The sequence below is a fragment of the Urocitellus parryii genome, chromosome 4 (genome assembly GCF_045843805.1).
Source record: "Urocitellus parryii isolate mUroPar1 chromosome 4, mUroPar1.hap1, whole genome shotgun sequence".
NCBI lineage: Eukaryota > Metazoa > Chordata > Mammalia > Rodentia > Sciuridae > Urocitellus > Urocitellus parryii.
This window is the reverse complement of record NC_135534.1, coordinates 140,283,927-140,299,940: the sequence shown is the minus strand read 5'-3', so window position 1 is coordinate 140,299,940 and position 16,014 is coordinate 140,283,927. Positions and strand designations below refer to the sequence as shown.

At 39.6% G+C, this 16,014-nt stretch overlaps 1 protein-coding gene across 2 annotated transcripts in view; it reads right to left on the bottom strand.

The window, feature by feature from the left end:
* The window catches only part of Cemip2 (cell migration inducing hyaluronidase 2), a 76,022-nt gene that overhangs the window by 57,192 nt on the left and 2,816 nt on the right, over window positions 1-16,014 (bottom strand). For both annotated transcript variants that reach the window (XM_026389259.2, XM_026389260.2), the window contains exon 2: window positions 2,078-2,420. In XM_026389259.2, the coding sequence (XP_026245044.2) occupies window positions 2,078-2,408 (331 nt within the window). In that variant the 5' untranslated portion in view covers window positions 2,409-2,420. The remainder of the gene's footprint in view (window positions 1-2,077; window positions 2,421-16,014) is intronic.

Here is a 16,014-nt window from a genome sequence, read left to right as displayed (position 1 = left end):
ATCCTTCAACTTTTCATTCTCTTAAGGAAATAAGAATCTCTTAAATTTTTTTCTGACAACTACTAAGAATTTCTTGAACTTTTCTTCAACACCCCACTCCCCCATAAAACATCTAGCTGGAATTCTCCATGGAGTTATATAAGAAGCAAATGTAGCCATGGGACATGCCTGAAATACTGGCAACTAAGGAGGCTGAGGCAGGAGGATTACAAGTTCAAGTCCAGCCTCAGCAACTTAACGAGGTCCTGGAAACTTTGCAAGGTCCAGTTTCAAAATAAAAAAAAGTTGGGCGGTGGGGACTGAGGATGTAAGTTAGTGGTAAAGTGTCCCTGGGTTCAATCTCCAATAAAAAAAAAGAAAAAAGAAATAAAATTAATTTATGCCACATGTAACAAGCACTATTCTCAGCTACCGAGAGGGAAATCCTATCCTTTGGAATCTGGAGTCCACTAAAACAGTTATATAATTCCTCTTAATTGTTTATAATTATTCCCCAGGGGAGCACTCTTCATTAGAACCATCACAAAAATTCCAATCTGTTCCCTTCCAGTAAAATTCACTTAATGACAAAATGTGTAGTGTGCAGACAGCAGTGAAAAACAGCTCAGCCAATCTCACCTTCTCAGCTACCCACTTTTAGAGTGGTAACAGCAAAATGCTGAGCCTGAAATTTTTCAGCATGCCAGATCTTTCCATGGATAATCTGTATTTATATTGCCAAAATATGAAACTAAAGAATGTTGACTCAAGGAACCACATTAGCAATTCAACATTTTCAATGGACATGAAAATACAAAGGAAAGCCATAGACTTCAGCTCTGATTCCCACTATCTAACATCCCTTTACTGCAGACTACTTGGGAAGTTTGAAACAGCAGAAGGGAACTTGCTTATTCGGCTGCGAAAAGGAGAGAAAAAGTCAATACTGCATAGAATGGAAATCAATGTTACAAATTTATAATGTATTCTAATGGTTTGAGGAACAAAGATGTTGATACAAATCTTTCTTCTTTTGCACCTATCATCTCAGAAGCACTGGCACTAACCCCCCCACCCTTGGGGACCCAAAAGAATCTGTGAAAACTCAATAAAATAATGTTTTTAAGTCTTATAAATGGCAAAATGTCCCTCAGCTGTTATATCCAGTTAAGGAAGCATCTAATTTAACTAAAGGGGTGGGGGAAATCTATTATAGAGTTTGTTTAAAAAAAAAAAAAAGTAGACAAATACAGCAACCAAGCCAGGCTGAAATGGTCTGATGATCTCAGTCACAGCCCTGAGCCCTCTGAGTTTTGGAAGATACATAGGTTTCTTTTATGAGGCAATTCTTTGTTAGTGTTTTATTAAAGCTGAATGACAACAAAATTCTTCAAAACCATTCAAAGTAAATATATTATCATTGAATTGCTGACATTGTTTCTTGAAAAGCAAAGACCATTCAAGAAATAAAAACCTCCCTACATGATATTTAACTATGAAGTAATGGGTGATTTTTTTTTTTAAGTGTCAGAATTTACACATACTCGGAGAGGCTTTGCTTCAAGGATGTACACTGTATATAACTAAAAAATATTTAAAGCTCCTCCTTTGGAACTGTCTACTAAGCTCATTCCAAAACATATTATGATTATTTTTAATCACTTTTTTAAAAAATCAACACCAATTTATCATATTTATGACACAAAAACATACTTTCGGTAGTCCAAAAATCATTCTACCACAAAGGATGAAATTGTGCTACCACAAGAATTCAGTAAATACTCTTAAAAGCATTTCCAAAAGAGAGATTCCAAGAACAACTTGAGCACCAGGACCAAGGGGAAAAATAGCAAAGAAGAGCAAATCTTTGAAATTTATAATTTCCAATGGATTCCTTGAACAACTGTTCTTATTCATAACAGGTTCATATTGCCTAACTGTGTCTTGGCTTGCTAGAGCCAACTTATGGAAAAAAAAAGTTTTTAAAAATTATTCCAATATTTCCTCCTTTCTTCTTTGGGAATGTGTTCTAGATATGCAGCATACACACACACACACACACACACACACACACACACACACACACATATATACTTACCATCTGGAGCATATTTTGAGGATATTCCTAAAATGACTGCAAGTGCAACAAAAAATGAGAAACTAGTTATAGCAAAGCAAATGAAAGTATTCTTGTGTCGCTTCTGCTTCCGGCTTGCTCTCTGTGTTTGCTGTTCTTCAGGTGAGAATGCAAAGGCTGCCTGTGCTTCTTGTCGGATGGAGGTAAACTTGGCTGAAGCTTGGCTCTTTGGAGGAGGAGGGGGACGCAGGGGAACGACCTTCCCTGGAACATAACCAGGTGATCGATGGCTGTTTCCATTCTGAGTTTGCAGGAAAGCAGGGGAGTGTCCCCTGGAATCAGTGGCATACATGATACCCTGTCACTGTGAAAAGAAAAAAATAATACAGTTCAGAATATGTAAATTATAATGTCTTTTAAGAGGTTTTTTTTTATTGTGGCAAAATATACACAATATAAAACTTGCCATTTAACCATTTTTAAATTCTGTGGCATTAAATATATTTACAAAGTTGTGCAACCATCACCACCATCCATTTCCAGGACTTTTTCATCATCCCAAACAAAAAACTCTATGCCCATTAAATAATTCCCTATTCCATCACGACGCTGATAACCACTGTAATGACTTTTTGAAAATCTCAAGTCAGCTTATATCCCTGATATAATAAATTATGTCAACAGTCACCTTCACTAATTGTCTTCTAATACCACTGCTTCTCTACTCCAGCTGCCCATTATAATCACCTGCTAATGCTAATACTGAGGCCATACCCCCAAAACAATTAAATCTGGATGGCTAAGCCAGGATCGGAGCATCTGAATCTTTTAAATGTTCCCCAAGTGAATCTAGCAAGCCTCTAGAGCCAACTGCCTCACCAGCTGTTCTCAATTTCCATCTGCCTAAGAACCACCAGGGAAGCTTGTTAAAAATGTAGATTCCTGGGCTCTCTGCCCCTGTGCTTATGGTCCAAATGATTTTACTTTTATTTATTTATTTGTTTGTTTATTTATTTATTTATTAATGAACCTTAGTAACACTGAAGCAGCTGGTCACACTTGGAGAATTATTATGCTAAGTTCTTTAAACTGAAATTCTTTAAACTCAAAAATCCTATGAGCACCATGGGTGGCCCTTGAAAGTTCCAACAGATAGGTGTTCATGTTTGGGTGTTGAATTTTCCCACTATCTTTGGGTTAAGCAATTTAAGTATTTCTACCTGTGTTCTCACTTCATTACAGACTCTGAATCATTGGGTGGGAAAGCCTAAAGTCTATCTTATCTCTTTAAATTGTGCATTTCTTTTCTTAAAAAAGCAGACATTCAAATATTATGGTTCAGGTGATTTAAAAAAAAAAAAAAAAAACAGCTAACATGTACTTCCTGCCAAACACTGTTCTAAACACCTTATGTGTTATTAACTCACTAATAACAGACTGCATACAACAAATCTACAAGTAGGTACCATCATTCCCATTTTGCCCATGAGAAAAAATGGAGACCCAGAAAGGTTAATAAGCTTTCCCAAACATCACACAACTAGTGCAGACAGTCAAGACTTAGACCCGGGTACTCTGACTCTGAAGTTAAGGCTCTAAAGTTACACACTGCATCTTTCCAAACAGTTGAGAGGAAATCACTTTAAAGAATGCATTTTTCCAAGAATGTGATAAGAACCTTGCTGGGCGTGGAAGGGCATATTAATCTTGTCAGGAATTTTTCATGTAGAACTTCACTAGACTATAGCACACAGTTGCTTTTTATCTAGGAAAAGCTCTCTCTCTCTCTCTCTCTCTCTCTCTCTCTCTCTCTCTCTCTCTCTCTCTCTCTCTCACACACACACACACACACACACACAGGGAAGTCCTTTTTTATTTTCTTATGTTTACAGTGATCACTTTCAGGTCTGGAATGAAACTGTTAATCTGTAAAAGAAAGGAGGCAGGCAGGGAGGGAGAGGGAGAGGGAGAGGGAGGGAGGGAGGGAGGGAGGGAAGGAGGCAGGGAGAGGGGGGGAGGGAGGGAGGGAAGGAGGCGAGGTGGGGAGGGGGGAGGGAGGGAAGGAGGCGGGGAGAGGGGGGGAGGGAGGGAGAGGGAGGGAGAGGGAGGGAGGCAGGGAGGGAGGGAAGGAGGCAGGGAGGGAGGGAAGGAGGCAGGGAGGGAAGGAGGCAGGGAGGGAAGGAGGCAGGGAGAGGGAGGGAGGCAGGGAGGGAGGGAGGGAAGGAGGCAGGGAGAGGGAGGGAGGGAAGGAGGCAGGGAGAGGGAGGGAGGGAAGGAGGCAGGGAGAGGGAGGGAGGGAAGGAGGCAGGGAGAGGGAGGGAGGGAGGGAGGCAGGGAGAGGGAGGGAGGGAGGGAGGCAGGGAGGGAAGGAGGCAGGGAGAGGGAGGGAGGGAAGGAGGCAGGGAGAGGGAGGGAGGGAAGGAGGCAGGGAGAGGGAGGGAGGGAGGCAGGGAGAGGGAGGGAGGGAGGCAGGGAGAGGGAGGGAGGGAGGCAGGGAGAGGGAGGGAGGGAGGGAGGGAGGGAGGCAGGGAGGGAGGGAGGCAGGGAGAGGGAGGGAGGGAGGCAGGGAGAGGGAGGGAGGGAGGCAGGGAGAGGGAGGGAGGGAGGCAGGGAGAGGGAGGGAGGGAGGGAGGGAGGGAGGCAGGGAGAGGGAGGGAGGGAGAGGGAGGGAGGGAGGGAGGCAGGGAGAGGGAGGGAGGGAGGGAGGCAGGGAGAGGGAGGGAGGGAGGGAGGGAGGCAGGGAGAGGGAGGGAGGGAGGGAGGGAGGCAGGGAGAGGGAGGGAGGGAGGGAGGGAGGCAGGGAGGGAGAGGGAGGGAGGGAGGGAGGGAGGCAGGGAGAGGGAGGGAGGGAGGGAGGGAGGCAGGGAGAGGGAGGGAGGGAGGGAGGGCAGAAGAACTAGTTAAACCATATACTGTTTTGTTGCAATGACTGGATAAATAAGGTGTGCTCAAGGGCTTCAGAAACCTGATGTTCTTCCTCTCCCACTATGTCCCTTCCTTAACTAGAGCATCTAAGCATCACCTGACTTTATTCAATACCCTTACAATTAATCCCCTCATCTTCTTCCAAACAGTGAACAAGATTCTAGTAATAAGGGTGCCTCCCAAATGCTCTAAAGCATCCCCAAACCCTGCGAAACACAAAACAATCATTAGAGAAGCCACAAATAAGCATTCCCAGGACGCAAAGGACCTGAAAATTAATAGGGAAAGAAAGGAAATCTAATCCACAATCGATGCTGATTTTACATGGGGCAAAGAATGTTCTAGAGTCAGTGCATCTGTGGAAAACACTAGTTTTGTGGGGTTTGATTTGTGAACAAAGTAATTATTTAGATAAAGCTTATGCTTTCCGACAGAAGAAAAAAACACCACCATTCAAGGTGCTATTTGAAGAAACTGCTGCAAGTACCAGGCAACAAACCAAAATAATGGATACATCCTGCTGGAAGAAAAGAAGGAGCATAACAAAGAGCCTCTTATGATCCTCTATTAACAAAGCAAAGACTAAACTAGATATTCCTGAGTGCCAGTCTCATCAGGAGAGGAGGGAATTAGGACCCTAATCCTCTCTGAAAAGGAGTGGGAATCCTTTGTTTCTCAAGCTGCAATCATCTGATACCTCATTGTTTTGGGGTGAGAAAAGTTGTTACTACTTAACAGGCTGGAGGGCCCTTTTGTGTGAGATAATATGTCAGCAGATGTAACCCCCCCCAAAAAAAAAAAGGCAGTGAGGCACTCAATGGAGTCACTGGTCCACTGAGAATAATTTGTGTCTTCAAGGTCACAAAATGTCAACCTAGGATGAAAATTCAGATCATGACTACCACAAGCTAAATGGGGATAGATGATAAACAGATATTTATTCTGAGTCCATTGGCTCTATTTTACTGAAAAATATGTAAATGTACAAGTATTCATTTCCTAGAAATTAACATATTGTTGACAATTGTATCTTAGAATAAAAGCAAAAAAAAATCATTTTTTAAGCAGATATCTCCCCTCAATGTAAGATGTAAATACTTTAAAACTTTATTCTACATATATGGGTTTACTGGGGCATAGTATTATGATCAATTATTTTAAATTCTATCAAGAGCAATTAAGCAAGAGAAGGAGGGAAAGGGGATAAAAATAAGAAAGGAAAAAAAATCAAATTATCAGTTTGCAGATGATATGATCCTGTACCTAGAAGACTAAAAAAAAAAAAAAAAAAAAAAAATCCCACTAAAAGACTGCTAGAGCTAATAAACAAATTTGGCAAAGTAGTAGGTTAAAATCAGCATACAAAATTCAGTATGTCTCCTGTATAACAAAGAGTCTGCTAATAAAGAAGTCAGAAAAAACAATACCATTCGCAATAGCCTCAACAACAAAACATCTAGGAATAAATCTAACCAAGGAGGTGAAAGACCTCTGCTAGTTTCAGATCTAAATTGTTCATGGGGAAAAAATGGCACTTCACTCATTCAGTAAGCAACTGGGAGTCCCTGCTGTCAGAGGATTGTGGTGAAAACTATGGGGGACATACAAAAGCTTTATAGTATTCTCAAGAAATATAATTCCTATATTCGATTCTGAATCACTTGTGGAGAGCAGAATAAAACTAGCCAAGGAAATACCATTAAAATGATGTAGGTTCCCAAGCTACCTCCAATGGCTACCTCATGCAAAAGTTGTTAACACTACTTGTAGCATTTGAATTTGGCATCCTGAAAACAAAGGAGGGAACTACCAGGGGAAAGCCAATGAAGAATATCCTCTAGCTTTCAAGGCTTTAATGCAAACATTATGCACCATATCAATTTTACACTGACCAATTTCACTTTAATATGGTGTGTCTGTCTTGCATTACATGCTGCTTTTTAAAGGGTTGTACTTGTCGTGGAAAGCACAATCTATGTAGAAGGGGTCTAGCATATTTTACAATGCACTTAGGGGTGTTACAACTGTGACAGACAATCCAAAATGTGCCATAACCCAAGTTATTCATATTGAAATGGAAATGCATTCCCCAGTTTTTAAAAGCATGATTTTCAGGCATTTAGATGTTCCTTGACATAATTATTTTGTGAGTATTTACTTACTGAAAAACAAAAAGTGGTAGCTCAAAATGTTTGTTATACATCAAACAAATTAACAGGCAATTAAGCATTTGCAAAGACAGGATGGAGAGGGCTATAGCTCAATAACAGAGCACCTGCTTTGTGTTAGCAAGGCCCTGAATTCCATCCCCAGCACCACAAAAATAAAAATTTAAGGCAAATATGTAAAGTAGTTAATTAAAGAAATTACTAAGACGTTGAGAACACCACAGACTAAAAAGATATACACATATAAGTTAGGAAAAAACATTCAAAGAAGTATCTAGTACCTTTGTCTAATTCTCAGCTGCCCCCAAAAAGATACCTTAAAAATACTATTATTTTAAATAAAACTCTTCTCTTAGAGAAAGGATGCCTTACCTCAAATAACAGCTTGAGGTAGGAAGGACATATACAGGTGGTAAAAGCATCCAATTAATTTATTTACAATAAATTACACTAAGTACTCACAGAATGCAAACTATTGTAAATTTCAGTAACATTAAAGATTGTTTTTTAAAAAACTGGAAAAAGGGCATGATTTTGAAGAAAAAAAAAATCTTGAGATACTCTCGTTCAAAGTTTTCAATTCTGCACCGTCTCTTTCACAAGGCCTCAACATTCCCTGTGTCCACACTTCTGTGTATTGTGCTTAAAACTCTTAAGAGGATCGCCTTGCTTTTGGCCTTAGGTTCCATTTGTGTACTTGCCCATCTCCTGCAGTAGACAGTTCGCCTCAAGACCAGGATGAGGTCTTTCTTATCTTGGTATACACATAGGACATTATGCATAGGAGGTACTCAGTAAGTGGTTGTTGAACTCAGATCACAAATTCCTGCAAAGGAATTCAGCATAAGTACTAGGGTGTGTGTGTGTGTGTGTGTGTGTGTGTGTGTGTGTGTGTGTGTGTTTATTCATATTTGGGAGAAAACAGACAGATGGTTGAAAAAAAATAAAAACAAAATGTACCCCCATTCAGAGATGTTTGATTTTGTGTAAGTATACTCCCAAACAATCTGTTAAAGTACAAGATTCCTCTGTTCTGTTCTCTCCCCCACCACCTCCCTCTCTCCTTCCCTCCCTCTCTCCTTCCCTCCCTCTCTCCCTCCCCCCCCTCTCTCACTCACACTCACTCACACACACACACACAGAGACTGATACTAAAACTTTCCATTTAATCCTTCTTCAACATTCTTGAGGCCCTGAGAAATTTAACTAATCTCTAGGAGTGTCTCTGATGTGGAAGAAATTAAGAACATTACTTAAAGCAAAAAAGTCAATGGCCAATATGAAATCTAATTGGTGACTAAAAAGTATAATTAACAACTGCTGACAGGAATGCTAAAGATAAAGAGTGGTAAACTAGCTGGACAAGTTTAGCCTTTTATAATTTTTTTCAATTGTTTAACCACACACTATGAGATGCAACAGGCACATAGGAAAAAGGAAAACATTCCAGCCACTTTATATTGTTATGCTGACAGCCAAGAAAAGCTGTGTTCAAGAGGAACGTCTTTTTTCAATATGGAGACTGCAGCAGTAATTCAGAAAAAGTAAGAGTTCTTCAGAAGGGCTAGCTTCTAATGGTCTTTCTATGGCTGAGATAACAGTAGGCAAAACAAATTCACTCCCCTGTGATTATCACTTACTGGAATAGCTGAGGACACCTGCCCACAGGCCATATCATCAGTCCCCCAAACCATCAACTAGTCTAGCCCAATGCAGAGGGGTCCCACAGACAGTGTCAAGACATGTAGATTGGTCCCATATTGAGCACCTAATAAAAATCCAATTATTTTGACTTATCTAAGTTTCTTTTAATCCCACCTACATTTTCTAGGAGAACTTTTCTTGGGGTGGGGGTAGGGTACTAGAGATTGAACCCAGGAGTGCTTTACCACTGAACTATATCCCCAGTCCTTTTTGTCACTTTGAAAGAGGGTCTCAGTAAATGCTGAGGAGGCCAGAACTTGTGATCCTCCTGCCTCAGCCTCCAGAGTCACTGGGATTACAGAGTGCACCACCACACTCAGTTTATGAGAATTTATTTTTAATGGTAAGTTCAAGCATGAAAGAACAGACAAGAAGCTAGGCTGATCTAATTTCTCCTCCTCCCTCCTCCTCCTCCCTCTCCTTCCTTCCCCTCCCCTTCCCCCTCCCCCTCCCCCTCCCCCTCCTCCTCTTCTTCTTCTTCTTCATCTTCATGAAGGACATGATTTTAAAACAGTATTCAATCCATGGGTTAATTCCACAAGTTCCAGTGTCTTAGCTTTTCTACAGTTTCAATACAGCAAATCAAAGAAGTAGGCCCAGTGGCATGTGCCTGTAATCCCAGTGGCTGGGGAGGCTGAGACAGGAAGATCCCAAGTTCAAAGCCAGCCTCAGCAAAAGCAAGGCACAAAGCAGCTCAGAGAGACCCTGCCTCTAAATAAAATACAAAACAGGGCTGGGGATGTGACTCAGTGGTCGAGTGCCCCTGAGTTCAATCCTGCCACCAAAAAAAAAAAAAAAAAAAAATTTGGCCAAAAAATTTTATCTTTCATAAAGATCTTTACAACATACTGACTGGTATACCCAAAAAGTAAAACATGTCAGAAACAAGATATGCATGAATTATCATAAAAACAAATCATGGATTTTACTATTAGTACATCTGACCCAATAAAATCTTCAAGGAGCTCCTAATAGCCTTGAACTTTTAATGAATGATTCTATATTCCCAACTTACAACTTTTTTAAAAAAGGCACAATGACGAGGTGATTTTCAGTTTTGGGGTTTTTTTTTTTTGGTGGAAGAGGTAGGTATTTCATTTAGTTTTGTTTTAGATTTAGATCATGTTTGTTGATAAACAACAAGTTCATTATCTTAGTTATATAGAATTGTTCAATAGAAATAAGCAGGGCATGTGTGGTGGCACATGCCTGTAATCCCAGCTACCTGGGAGGCTGATATTAGTACTAGAAATATTATAGGATTATTGACTGTTGATTATATTAATTAGTGTGTATGTTGGATAAAAGACTATAAGCAATGTGCTATTATTTTATATAATGTAAACTGCAAAACTTAGATAAACTGCAGAACCTTGACTTAAGTTAGTAACGTAACAGTCTACACCTGGGGCATACACCCAGACCTCACCCAGTTATCAGCTGCAAGCAAATGAATTTTAAAATGAACTTAAGAACCCAGACTTCTGAGGGGTGATAGGACTAACAGGACCCAGGACAGATAGACCAAGGCCTCCATTGCTGTTGTCCTCCCTGCACCAGACTCCTCCACCCCAGATCAAGTTCCAGCAGCCCGGACTTAAGACAGGTCACGTGAGCGTGAGCGTCTGGGACCCTTGGGTGTAGACTGTTAGGACTTAGAATTAGGATGTGTGTCTGAAGTGTGATTAGCATCAATAAAATAGGCTTGATTAAATCTAACTGTGCCTCAGACTGAGTCCATAATAAATGCTTGTGACAGACACCAAGGCAGGAGGATCATGAGTTAGAGGCCAGCATGGGCAAGTTAATGAGACCTTGTCTCAAAATTTAAAATTTCTTTAAAAAAGGGCTGGGGATATAACTCTGTGGTAGAGTACTTACCTAGCAGGTGTGAGGCCCTGGGTTCAATCCCCAGGAAGGAAGGAAGGGAGGGAGGGAGGAAGGAGACAAGAAATAATCTTAGCAAAGTAGACCTTTTAGGTCCATTAATTTGTTAATTTTTCAAATAAATATTTAAGTGTGACCAATTTTCTCATGAAGATCATGAACTTAATGTATAATATAGATTTTCTATAAACAAAAAGTTTTTTGAGAGGGTCTTTTTATACAATGCAGAAGAATATTATGCATTGCCTATTCTATTTCCAGAGCACACAGAATAAAATACTTTTTCTAAAACAACCCCTGTAAGGAATTCATCATAAATGCTAAGTCCATACATACAGTTACGTGCAAGAGATTGTTGAAAAAAATGAAGTCCGCTTTCATTCAGAAATCTGTGGGATTTCATTTAAGATCCCAAACAAACCAATTTTTCCCTGAAAACCGGAGATTCCAGTTAATCCAATCAGTAGAATACAGAAGTCCCTTCTGCTTTAACTCTTATACAAAAAAAAAAAAAAAGTAACCTGCAATAATCTGATGTTAACCAATCAGCTTTTTTCTAATGCTGTTTCCTTTTTCCCACTGTATAAAACCCACTGTTCTGCCTCTGCCCAGTTAGGAGCTCTCTTGTTTTGTTGCATGGAGCTGCCTCATTTCTTGAATTTTCAATGAAAGCCCAGCAGATCCATAACTAAATTTGCTGTAATTTTGTCTTTCTACAGAACTAAAAGATAAATTCCTGGAAGATGTTCTGGAAAATTAGACACAGAGGGAGTGGGTCATTTTACCTATCAGTCCTTCTCTGCTCATCTGTTTCTTTTTTCCTATTATTATTCATCAGATTTTTTTTTCCCTCCTGAATTCTTTCTACTGAAAAGCTGCTCTCCTGGGTCCTCCCCTCCTCCCCCATGCTCCTTAGACCATCCTCCACGCCCTCCTTCCCAGCCGCTGGTAAGACCCAAGAGAGGCTTCCAACCTGCAGACAGTGATGGATGGCTGGGCAGAGGCACACAATGGTGGTGCAGGCATGTGTCAGCCTTGCAGCTGACCTTCAAAAGAACAAGCCAAAGCTGAAGCCTGACTTGTGGGAGGCTGATTTAATTAAGGTTACAGCAAAGGCCAGAGCCGCCTGTGGGCTGCATTCTCTACAGAGTGCCAGGGACAACGCTTTCAAATACTTCTCAAGAAGAAAGAGCCAGGAAAGTTATGTTGGTAGAATGCTGGAAAGTGGGGGAAAAGATAAAGCCGAGATGTGCTACATAAACAAGTATAGGCACACCAAAAGTTCACGATCTAGTGATATACAGACACTGAAATGCAATGACAATAGGAAATACACAATGAGTATATTTTGACATGCCTTTCAAACCAAAAAGAGTCGAGATGAATAATCAGATGTCCAAAGTGAAATGATCCAGGGCTAGAAGAAAAAGCAACGTTTTGGTTAATGGCAGGACCAGGACTCAAGTGTACCGTTTCTTTTAACTGTAGTACATAACCTATTTTTAATACAATTTTAGCCACTGGGAGCAAAACCTTTTCAAACCCGGTACAAGTTTAGTTTTGAGAATCTCTTGAGGACTCTGCTAAAAAATGTAGACACAGTGGTAAAAAATATATATATACATGAACCCTCCAATCAAAGAGCTCCAAGCCTAGTGCTAAGAGGAGGTGGGGAGACAATATCAGTGAAGGAAATTCCAGGTCACACTGGGACAAAGAAACTGGTCTGGTAGGTCTGAAGAGGTGATCACCTCTGTTTCTTAAATGTCTGTGAATGGAAGAAAGTTTAAATTTTCTAAAAGCCCTGGCAAATGTACTAACTAACGCCAAAGTGTACCATCAGATCATTACTGGTAACTTCTTTACTTTGTAAGTATTCACTAAAATCTATCACTAAACTGCCACAAAAAAATAACAATACATTGTCCAACACACCAATAGGGCAGGGGAAGCAACAGGCCCAAGAAGTCTTTCCTATTCTTTGGAAAGCAAGTTCCAAGCCAAAATATAAACCCAATCTCTACGTCCTCTGAGGGCATGTGAAACCTAGGCCAAATAAATGGATCATACGACCTCTTCTCAACAGTTGCCTTCTGCTCTCCAAGACTCAAGGATGCCACAGTCAAAAGTCAGGACCTCCATGAACAAGCAACTGCCCAGCATTATGGTGATGGTTGGCCTTTGTGTACCTAAACAGGGATACCTGGAAGCAGGGCAGGCTATTGTTACAAGCACAAACAGGAGACAAGAAGGTTAAAGTCAAGCTAAGACCCCATGGTAACCAAACAGCTGGGAAGTTATCTACTATCTGATCCTATACTGGGAGCAGTTCCCATGCAGTAAGTACAAGCGGTGTCCAAGTCAGGGTAGGCCTTGGGAGAGCAGAGCATTGTCAGGAATCAAAAGATATCATGAACTGTACTGAAAGGCTATTCATCCCTCATTCGGCTTTTTAAGCTATATGTGGTCCGCTGATTCGGAAATGGCTACCAGTATGTACATACTGAGCAATTAAAGTCACACTTTTTTCATTCATGAGGTATAATTTTTTAAATTCTAACATAAAGTTCATTTTATAGTGGTGGCACTAATGGTATCAAAAAACAATGTTATATGGGTTTGTTTTGTTTTGTTCTGTTACAATCTTTAAAAAAATAACTCATTTTTCTCATTCCTTCCAAAACAGGACTCTGACATTTTTCCTTGTGCTAAATTAAACTTGCCAATGACTAAGATGTTAACAATTAATTTTCCAATTTCATTGTGTGTGAAACCATTCATTTTCAGGAAAATGAGTCACCATTAGCTCAGGCCATTATGACAACAGAAGGTTTGCCTCCTCCAAAGGGCAAGACAGTAATTTGGGGAATATCTTCAAATCAGTAAGTTTCACTCTTAAAAGAGACTTGGTAACAGACCTGATGAAGACATCTAGTTTGTGGTGGATGTTTGTATATTCTAAGATACTTACATCAAACTCACAATCAATGAGGACAATTCTTTATTCTGAGTGACTCAATGTGGATTATAACTCTTCAACCAACAATGGCCTCAGGGCCCTTCTATGCATCATTAAAGCTCTGTGTGTGTGTGTGTGTGTGTGTGTGTGTGTGTGCGCGCGTGTGCACATTAATACATTGAAGCTAAAAATGCCACAATCTCCCTTCAGCAAATTTTTCATTATATAAAATTCATCAAATACTACCAAACTTTTACTTACTGTCCAAACTAAAATGAAGCCCTGATACAATAAATGTAAAAGATGTACCACTCTTCATGCTATAATGAAAATATGTGCCTTGCTACAACTCTGCTTATAACTTTAGTCTAATGACAACAATTTCAAAACAGTTTTGCTTCATGGATCACCAGATTCATTTGTTAGGAGACAATAATTACAGCTTCCAAGTCGGCTTCACTTTTTTAAGAGGTATTTTAATAAAGACCCCATGTCTCATTTATCTTTGTTTTGCTCACAGAAAGCAGCAGGACCTTGCACATTTTAGAAATACAACAAAATATTTGCTGAATGTAGTTTCTAACAACCAACACTAAAGGTTTCCCAAAGCAAATAAAGGAAAAACAAAAGAACATACAAACTATTTCTAGTATGCTTTTATCCTGTGATTCACAACACAAATCTGAATAATGTTTCCAGGAACTTGCTGCTTTGAAAAAAAAATGTTCACTTCTACAATATTTTAAACTTGGTCCTGTTTTTAGAAAATGCAAGTAAAGCTAACATTATTCTTACACTTTGTTCCCTATTTGACAGAAATTTATTACAAGTAACATTACCCCACAATGATCATCATATTATGTGTAAGAACTACGAAATGAAAAGATACAGGGTCTGTCTTTAACTTGGATGCAATGGTTTTCCATGCTCAAATGCATACTATTTGACCATAAAAACATTCAAATAACTATATTGTTAAACAAAGCCAAACTGGAATAAATGAGAATATATGGTGAGGGGGTGTTGTCTGGAAATAAGAGACAAAAGAAGTCTTGTCCCTGCTTAGTCATTAAATTACTATGTGACCTTACCTAATTAGTAAGCCTCTCTGGGTCTCAACTTCCTTGTTTTAATATTATTTTTAAGATCCCCCGGAACTCTATACTAGGATTCAGCATATGTAGCTCTGTCCAGAAAAAAAATTTACATTCATATCATCTCCTTTCTTCAAAAAAGTCACATTTAATTCAATAGCTTTAAATATCTGAGTTTGGATTTCTATCAAAGGCAATTTATTAAAATGTCAGATGAGCTTAATTCTATTTCAAGTAGAGAACTAAAGCAAGTATTGCTTACAGATTCAAATTTCACCTAGACAGCAGCTGCTGCTATTGAGAGAAGAGCCTCTAACAATCTAGTTGGAAATTATAACTCTTTTCAAATGGAGAAAACTAGTCAGGTGATTTTCATGGTCTCAAAAATACAGAGCTTTTCTTGCTTTCTTTTCTTTTCCTCTTTTCTTTCCCATATTCATCTTGTAGGATAGAGGGAAGTAAAGGCCAGCTTAACTTGGGAGGCAGGGTGATATGTGTATGTTATAGGACAAACCTTTCTCCACAGTTGCACTGTACCAGAAAGCTCATCCTTCTAATTAATGCTCACAATCCAAATGAAACCAGAGAATTTCCTGTGTCTGGGATGAGAAGAAGCCTGTCTAGGTGAGGAATACCATTTAACAATAGCTAGAACCTAAAACAAAGACTTGCTCCCCAGAGGGGGTTCAAAACTGTCTGGAAGAAGCCAATAAATCAGAAATCTCTGATTAATACAAGTTCAAGCTATGATTTATAACTAATGATAGCTTTTAAAACACACACATATTTAAAGTCCCTTTGGATAACACATAGCACTAGCTTATGTAGTATTTTATCATATACATAGCAAACTTAATCCAATTTAATCCTCAGAACATTCCATAAAGCATTTGAAAACTCACTTTACAGATGAAGAAAAATCAGAGGATTTTCCCAGTAGCAAATAGTTGGTTAGCAACTGTACAAACCTTTCAAGCCCTTCAATATTTACATTCTAAAATGGCACCCTGATACCAGTTTTCAGTCCCATTTATTTTTTTCTGATTTAACAAATTTTATTTTTTCAAAAAACTGCAACACAACCCCATTCCCAATCAGTTCCTTCTCTGGCTTCTTAAAAAATGTGCATAATAAGCTGGGTGTGGTGGTGCCCGCCTGAAATCCCAGCAACTCAGGAGGCTATGTCTTATTCATCTTGGTAGCTGGAGACCACCACATGGG